Source organism: Teleopsis dalmanni, chromosome 1 (assembly GCF_002237135.1).
Source record: "Teleopsis dalmanni isolate 2A chromosome 1, ASM223713v2, whole genome shotgun sequence".
In the NCBI taxonomy this organism is placed as follows: domain Eukaryota; kingdom Metazoa; phylum Arthropoda; class Insecta; order Diptera; family Diopsidae; genus Teleopsis; species Teleopsis dalmanni.
Genome location: NC_051846.1, coordinates 137,183,305 through 137,192,702, shown reverse-complemented (window position 1 = coordinate 137,192,702; position 9,398 = coordinate 137,183,305). Strand labels below are relative to the sequence as shown.

The 9,398-nt window shown below is 31.0% G+C and overlaps 1 protein-coding gene across 1 annotated transcript; it reads left to right on the top strand.

Moving 5' to 3' along the window:
- Nucleotides 1-3,886: 3,886 nt before the first annotated feature.
- Nucleotides 3,887-4,637, top strand: LOC119666453. Its single transcript, XM_038075732.1, has 2 exons — nucleotides 3,887-4,118; nucleotides 4,421-4,637. Exons 1-2 carry the CDS (start codon nucleotides 4,008-4,010, stop codon nucleotides 4,610-4,612), a joined length of 303 nt encoding a protein of 100 aa, XP_037931660.1. The 5' UTR covers nucleotides 3,887-4,007; the 3' UTR covers nucleotides 4,613-4,637.
- Nucleotides 4,638-9,398: the final 4,761 nt, after the last annotated feature.

Sequence of the window (9,398 nt, the reverse complement as noted above, 5' to 3'; positions counted from 1 at the left end):
ACAAAACCAGTTTTCAGAATAAAAGCTTACATAACAAAAACTGAACTTAAAGCAATTAAATAATACATCAACTATAATTAAAAGCCGTATAATGTCACCTAACGTTTCTAATTGATATAAATACATATAGATATAGATCTACTATCTACTGAAATATATTGTATATCAAACCCCTCATTATCACTAGCTTCTAAAGTCGATTAATATTACATTTGTAAGTATAACCGATTTCAATCATTCACATATAGATCATTTTTGTTTCGATTCCTAGTAAATATTTAAAGAACTTCTTAGTTTTCATGGATATGTAAACCGGTTTGGGCTTGTAAAGTGAGAACCAGTCACAGCGTAGACTTTAATTAAAGAATCTAACGTAATGCAACTGTTCAGTATCAACTATCAGTGATGGTCTTACACCACACTTATACCTGCGCGTTCTGTGAAACGCTGAGTGAAATGCTGAGGCTGTCCATCTCTGGTAATTATTAGGAATCAGATCTTATACCTTTCTTTGGTCCCCATTGAACCACATGACATCTAAAATGCAGCACTAAGGGATTTGGTAAGATTTTTTAATAGAAGACTTTCTAGGCTCTGTAAAATGCTAAGTGACACATTAGCCTATCTTATATGTTCGCCTCTGGCAATTATTAGGAATTAGATCTTATACCTTTCTTTGGTTGACATTGAACCAAATGACATCTAGAATACAGCACTAAGGGATTTGGTAAGATTTATTAATAGAAGACTTTCTTTGGGAATAAAACAATAGGTCTACATCTGTGGTACTGCAATCAAAGATATTTGTAGAATTATCAATAGTACTCTGTCTTCAGGAATAGCACAACAGTTCTCAAATGCTGTAATGTTTCATTGACCTTTGCAATATAAATGAATATAACATAACTTTTATAGGAAAATGCAGTATAAATAAATGTGAATTTTTTTGAAAATGAAGTGAAAAATCAATCTAAAATTCACCGCTTCGCATTCTAAAAAGTTGAATCACTGAAATCGAAGCCTCATTATTTCTTTTCTTGGAACAAAGCAACTGATAAGCGACCCTTTTTTTGCAGTTCTATGCGAAGCAAGGTCATGACGTGGATGTTGACGAAAAGCGAAACCACAAAATGACTCACAATGTCAGTCGACGTTTTTAACTTTCGATCGAAAATTCCAATAAGAATTTTCACTTTACGCTTTTTTTTTTTGTTTTTACAAAATTTAATTGATTTGAATTGAATTATGAATGCTTTCTCACCTTTTACAAATGCGATGCCATTAATTAATTAATTCGTCAATGCGAAAAAGCACAATAAACGCTGCAATTTAATACAAATTTCACTGTTCGACTGTTTCGCTGCTTCACTGCTTCACTTTTCCCTAAAGAGACGACAAATTCCTTTACGCGGCTTTTACGGTTGTTTTGTTTTGACTTTGCTTTGTTGTTGTCTTGTCTTGCCTCGAATCTGCTGCGCTGCTCCTCTCGCTTTATTTATTGTTAAATGCAACAAAAGGCGAAGACGAAGACGAAAATTGCTATTTTATGATTTTTTATGCCAGTTTTTATGTGTACTTTTAGTCGTCGTGGTTTGTATAAATTATTAAGCACTTTTTCTTAAAAACAGTTTTTTTCTTACTCAACTCAACTAGAATTTTGTGCTGATTTGAGTTTTCACGTTTCACAAAAAATTTTGAAAATATGCATTTTGCTTGAATTATTGACTATTGACAGCAAACATTTAATTTTGCGTATAATTTTATTAAGTGCACGAAGTTTATTGAAACTACATGGAGAATATTTCAACTGAAGAAAAGTTTATGCGAAAACAAACCTCAACCCACGAAACTAAAAAAGAAACTGAAAAAACAAACAAGACTGACTTGCCGTACAAAGAGTTGCCTCGCCGTGAATGGTGATGCCAGGCCGTTGGATTCGTCATTTCGGTAAACAATTTACGGCGAAGTATAAAATCAACAATTATTATATATAATCACTTGTATAAATTACATATGTTCATTAATTGTTGACAGTTCCATAGTATAATTATTTATGTATTGTTTTAAAATTTATTATTTTTAATATATCATAATTAAATAAACATTTTTTGCTGCATATGCAGCAATATTTGTTTATTAAAAAATAATTTTAGTGCCAAGAGTATAAATTTCTCATTCGAGTCAACGTTACTATATAACTGTTTCAGTAAATAGTGTATAGAGATAAATAATATATAAAATGATATATAATTTTATTAAGAGTAATAACAATAATGATTGGTCACCTTTAAGTATTTCTATTATACAAGTAATAAATCATTTAATATATATGTATACAAATTTATATGCTGTCGTGATTAATTGCAACATTTATATCTAAAGCATATACATATATTACACATACATTGAACAAAAAGACAACATTTTTAGCTTTTACTTTATATAACAACCACGATCTTTACACAAAACCTAAAGCTGCATTAAAAGATCAATTAAATTATGATATTGGAAATTATTCACACTGCTGCAAAATGAAGCAAATCATATGTTTAATTGTTTGGCTGTATCATATATGATCAATTCAAATCAAACCTTAAACTAAACTGGTTTTAGATTTTAATATGAAATAATATTTTTTTATTTACATTTGCTACCCAGCGCAACTCCTATTAAAAATTTATATTTTAAACAGTTGCTTTCAAAATATCAACTTAATTTTTATAGATTGGACACATCTTTATTGGGCATTTAGGAAGACATGCGTACCAGGGTAATAATTGTCATATTTAACTTATGAGTTTAAAAACAATACGAATTTAGACACTAATTAAAACCCTAAACAAAATCCTGAAAATTGATTGTGAAGTGCATAAAATCTTTATTCGGATGTTGCCATCATCTTGGCTGGAAACAAATTATGCATGTTAAAATTTCATTAAATACTTGAAAACACAAGATAACACAAAATGCAAATAAAATAGGAAAAAACAACTGGAGTCGATATATATCTATCGTATATACAGTGATTTTCATATATTGCAAGTTTCAGAATATTTCAACTGAGTTCACATAATACATTACTTGTTTGTGTTTTACATATAACTGTAATAATGTAACATCGCTTGTAACAGATTATGTATATAGTATATATATTTAGGAATGGTGATAAAAATTATATTGTTGCGTTTTTCCACCAAAAATAAATAAAAGTTATTTTTTTGCCCTGTGGCAATAATTTTATACTTTCACCTTTTTGTGATTTTCGCTGTGTACAGTACAAAAGTTTTTCTACAGTTTGGATGCACTGAAATGAATCAATACAGTTTGTAGAGTACTGCATAAAAAAAGTTTTGTATATTCGAGTAGAATAGCTATTACGCATTAATATAAAGACTACATATCATTCGGAAACTGAAAATATCTTAAGGAATTACGTGGTAAATTGTATTATTTTATAACCAATAAATTTGCGATCACGCAAAAATATTATATTTTAGGCAACTAATCGTAGTTAAAGCACATATGACATTAATTAAAAGACACAGAGACCGTATATTAATAACAATACGATCTTTTTAATTGTTAACAGTTTTAAGGGCATTGTAAAATGTTGCAGACAAATATTTATAGGGAAACTGTTTTAATGCTGTTGTAGTATATTTCAGTGATGAATTTTTGCATAGTCTACGCAAGATGACGAAATTTTCATTAAGCGGACTAAAACTGAGTGCCATAGATAGGCCCTGGCATATTTAATTGGCTATGTTGTAAAATCCAAATTATTAAAAAAGTATGTGTGCATCACAAAAATTTTTTTAAAGTAGTTGGCTCTGTCATTAACAAAAATTTCTAGGATAAAATATTGTTAGTATATCTCATTTTAAAATTTATTCGTTTAAGTATTGTTCCGAAATTTTCAGTGCAAGAAAAAAGAAAAATATATTTATTTTGTAAAATATTTCAAAACTTAAAAAAAATTTGTAGTGGTTAATTCTTCCGATAAAAAAATGGAAGGCGAAAGTATGGATGAAATAATCAAAACAATTACGACAGCACTTGACCACTGTAGGCCCGGCACAAACGACCAGATCATCAAGCGCATATCAAAGAAGCACAACGTAAGTGATTTTTTGAACATTTCACATTGGAGAAACCAAACTGAGATATAGAAACTCTAATTTATAAACACCCAATAATATATCTATATGTATCTATAATAAACCTGAACTGCCAGCAAGCAAGAAGTGAACATTATTGAAAAAAATTTAATTTATAAGAAAGAAAAAAACAAATGACGGATATAAATAATATAAATATAAATTAAATTTATTTATATTTGCTTTTTGTGACAAATATTTATATAAATCAATGTATTACTGATACATATACATACTGATATAAATACATAAATTTCCTATAGATACAAGAAGATATCGTACGCGGCATTCTAATTGGGCCCTTAGAGGGCTTAGATGAGGAGAATGCCGAAACCGGTAAATTAAGTAATTATGATGAGAACGATGAGGACAACGGTGAGGACGATGAGTATGTTGCTGAACGTAGAATGAATACACCCGGCAAAAAGTTTCGCCGGGCTAAAAAACTGAAGTAAAAAGAATCGAAGAATATAACTTCAGGTAAGAAAATATTATTATATTGTCAGTATAAAATCAGAAAAAACATTTTTCTAACACGATTTTAACGCAGAATACAAAAACTATGCAAAGATTAAAATTTAAGTTATTTCATCTACATGAGCCAAAATCTTTGCATAGAAAAAAAATAAATTTCTTAAAGAAAGTAAGTAATGGCTCCCTAATGCTAAGAAGAGATTAAAATAAACATCGAAAACAAAAATCTCAAGGTACGTAACTTTATTAGTACTGAGTAGAAATTAGTGAATAATTAATTGAATATATCCTTCTAGCAGTTTCTCGTCGGCGCTGGAGAAACTATTGTAGTAATTCGTCTGAAGAAAAATTGCTTAGCAACTAACAAATAACCTTTTAACCGTTATTAACAGATGATTCCGGCGTCTTGACGGTTATTATAAAGAACCTGATGAAGAAAAATCTTCATCACACTGAAATTAAAAGAAGATTTACAACGAGATCCTGGAACGGTTGATAAAACACCCTAATTGAATGATCCAGAACAGGATCTACCTATTTCTAAGTTGTGCTACATGAAAAACACCTTTGAGGAACGCATGTAGTTTATTTCGAATACTTGATTATGACTTAACAACTTTTTTCCGCGTTCCTCCTTTTCTATTTTTTTTTTGTTTTTATATGTAAGATATAAAATTTGGTTCCATGGTGCGTCCAGATAAACTTAATGCTAGCAAGGGCTAGAAAGACAGAAAAGGTGAGATCAATGACATTTAGATACTATTAATAGTTATTTAATGATAAGGCAAGACTTCAATTGGTTCTTATCTCTTTTCAGGAACTCTTTACCAAATAATGCAATGCTTAAGTTTTGACCTTTACTTGGAAGTACTTGGAAGAAAGGAAAACGGATACTTTTCGAAGACGAAATGCTAATATCAATGAAAATTGAATAAGATGACTATTGACCCTTATATAAAAGGTCAATAGTTATAACCTATATAAAAGGAATAAAACTTCTATTGAATTTTTCCTGTGCCCTGGAAGTATTTAGCACACAATGGTAATTTAAGTTTTTTGTATCTTTTTGCAACTCAGATCAATGGAAGGAAGAGTATGGGTTTAGAATATATTCGATTATTTATGAACATTTGTCCATCAATGTCGCTGATCGCAGATGCATGCATCGTCCAATGGATTGAATGCTGGCCAAGGATTCTTTTAAAGTGAATATTGATGATAATTAGCAAATTGTCGACAAGGATGGACAAACTGCTTAGGGACCTATAAAGAAGATTTCCATTGATCTTTTATTACTTCCCGAGCGTTTTTACGATATAATCTTATTTCATCTTAATAGTCTTGACTTTAACACAGGATTGATCGTATGAGTGTAATAATTCTTTAAATACTCAAATATGCAAACTTTGTCAACTGCTTAGAATTATTATAGCTCGACGATCGCAGATTTTGGGTTACTAAATATTTAAAAGTTGGAGCCCGAAGCTTTGATAATTTCCCATATCGCAAAACAAAAACTTTTTTTTTACTTTTGGTTAATAAAAAATGGAACAAAGAACAAAATATTTTTTTTTCTCATTACTTAAGCTATTTTGTATATAATAGGCCGCGTGAACATATCCAGCAGTCTTAAAATTCATCAATGAAAGAATTTTTTTGTTGGAACTAATAAATTGTTGAATATTAAAAACTCGACAAATGAGATTCTACACACATACAATCGATCGCACACCGACCGGACCAGAGATCGCAAGAACGAGAACGTCTTACAGTTGCAGTTCCTTAACGCAAACAGAAATGCTGAGAAAAAAACACTTTTACAATTACCCCGCAAACGCCATGGGCAACCTATTATTTTTTGCAATGCTTTGCGGTACAAGGTACGACGTTCGAGGTACGAGGTACGAGGTGAGCGAGTGAATTAGTGAGTGTGCATAGCGCGCCGCAAGGCCGTTTAACTGTAACCTGTAACTGCGAACTGCGCCACTTAAAACTGTGCCCAAGTTGCTTTCGTTGCTGGTTAATACTCGCTTACGCTTTATCAGTAAGGAGCAGGAAAAGGCACGACAAGACGAGACTAGGGAGGCGCATGGAAAAACTTGCTAACTTCAAATATAATAACTTTGAATGGAGACTTGCAGAGAGTGTTGCCAACTTAAAATAAACTATTTTACCACTACAACATAAAACAGGTGATATAATGAGGAGGCATACAGCTGGTACGTTGTTGATTTTACTGTTCATGTTTTTGTTGTTGGTTTTTCTTGTTGTACAATTATTCGGCATGTCTACTTAATCCTTCACAAAAGGTAAACAATATATTTACACTATAATTTTATATATTTAGTAAATATGCATAAAAAGCTTAATAAAGTCGACTACAAACTTTTGAGTAATTAATAAATTATTATTTATTTATGTTGAGAATAGTTGAGTCAGTGCACTTGAGCACTTTTACTCTCTCTAACTGCGAGATTTTTTCATAACCCATTTCTATGCCTTAACTGGATTATTGTTTATCACTTCATCAGACTAAGCAATAATTGACCTCAGATCTGCATACTTCCCCGGGGAGCCTGTAACCATTCTGAGATGCGATAACGCGGTGTTGATAAGCCTGTCGTTTTTGTAAATAATTTCAGGGCTCTATTCTTTATGTAACATAGGTATATATATAATGTAATAATTTATATATAATTCTAATTAAAAAATCGTGATTATTTGAACCAGCTTTTTGTTTAACTTTGAACAGACCATATAATACAAATGGATGCTAACTGTAGATATAAAGCAATAATGAGCTGAGACAATAAAAATCATATACGAAAAATAATACTGAATATTTGATTGTCAAATTATACTTGCAGATCTCTCAACAGAAAGTAATAGAAGCATATGATCTATAAAATTACAACATACGCTTGGTTGCAATGCTAAGTATGATTAGTGGTTTAGTTCAAAATCTAACACAGATTCATAAAGCAAATAATATTGAATATTTATTATTTTAAATGCTATAAATAACTTCCATGTACCTCAATTAATTTTTTGTCGTTTTGGTACCATTCCTCGCAAGAACCCTAGTATAGAAGAGTAGAGACTATACCTATCCCGCCGAATTTAGATAATTTAATAGATCTTTCGTCTTCACCGCTGAACAGTCTGATAAACTACCAAAAAAGTATCTTCCTAAGAGCCTACATCTAATGAACGCTTAAGCCGGGCATTCACAGAGAACATGTATTATGGTATCTTTTTCCTGCGGGCTTCTACAACTTCTGCAGTTAGGATTATGGGGAATGCGCAGTTTCTCTGCATGGGTTCCTATACACCAATGACCAGAAAGAACTGCAGTAAGCTTTGTAGTGTTCACGCGGTCTCTTTTGATGAGTAAGCCTTAGCAATATTAGAAAAAACAGAAATTTGACGTTAGTGTTTATAGTCTTATACTTTTTGCTTTGCAATATATTTCATTGAGTTACCAATTGGTAGCGAACACCTACGGACCAAGAACCCTCTATAATCACATTAACACTAGTTCATAACATTTTTAAGATCCTGTGAAATAGCGACACAATGTATTCGCTATTGCCTATTCAAATTTCGCAACTGTTGCTGTTTCCGAAGCAAAATAGTTGCATTGCAAGTTGTTGTCATGTTGGTTTAAGGCTTTAAGAGATTCATTTTTTTTTTTTTTTTGATTTTTGTGTAATGGCATTGCTTTTGGTTGCACATCTACAATTTAATGATCGGTATGGTAACGTTTTTTGCTGCTACCACGACTCCACATAGCTGTTGTCTATCCATTAGCAATCCGGTTAAATACGTTAAAAAGTTGAAATGCATTATGGCAACAACAAAAAGTCAGCATTAAAACAACAACTCAGGAAGGGAGCGAATGAAGTGGATTGCATCATTAAAAGGATTCTCTATATGGACATACATACATAAAAATGTATATTACTGGTCTGGTATATTGTAGTTGATGTTGATGTTGTTGTTGTTGTTGTCGTCGTTAGTGTTGTTGTCTATAAATATGCTAAAGTATAGAAGCCGTTGTGTTGTTGTTGTTGCTGTTGTTGTTGTTTCTGTTACTGTAACTGTTGCCTTTATTGTTGATCGATCGCGTACAAATTGGAATTTTTATTTCATTTGTTGTTGTTTTTGTGCCATTTCAATTGAATTTAAGTGGGGAACTGTGCCAATGTGTTACCAGGAAAGGATTTTTTTATTTGCTGCTAAAATAAATATGTCAAGTAAGGCTTAAAAAGGAAATATTAATGTTCTAAGTAAAGAGAGTCTGAGTTAGAAACACTAAGAATTTCGAGAAATACATGTACAGGTATGTACGTATGTATGTACATATGTACTTCAACAATATTCTATAGAAGATTTCAAGAAATTCCATGAATCTGCTATGAGTTAAATCTATTTTCATTACATTTTTAGGAATGTGAAAGGAAGTATATAGAGATGTGAACTTTGACAATATAGCTCATAGTCTAACTTTACCAAAGTCGAAACATTACAACAATTAAGCTTATAGGTAACTGCAGATCGAATACTATTTTAGTTTGGGAATAATAGTAATTTTGACAGTTATTCCTATATCTTTATAGTGATATGTAATTGCCATTGAACTTAAAAGATAATCAACTCTAAATACAAAAATATACAAAATATCAGAAAAATCCGAATAAAATTATGACTACTTAAAAGTGAAGTTATAGTAAAATCAAGGCAGATTAGAAACATTATTGAATAAAG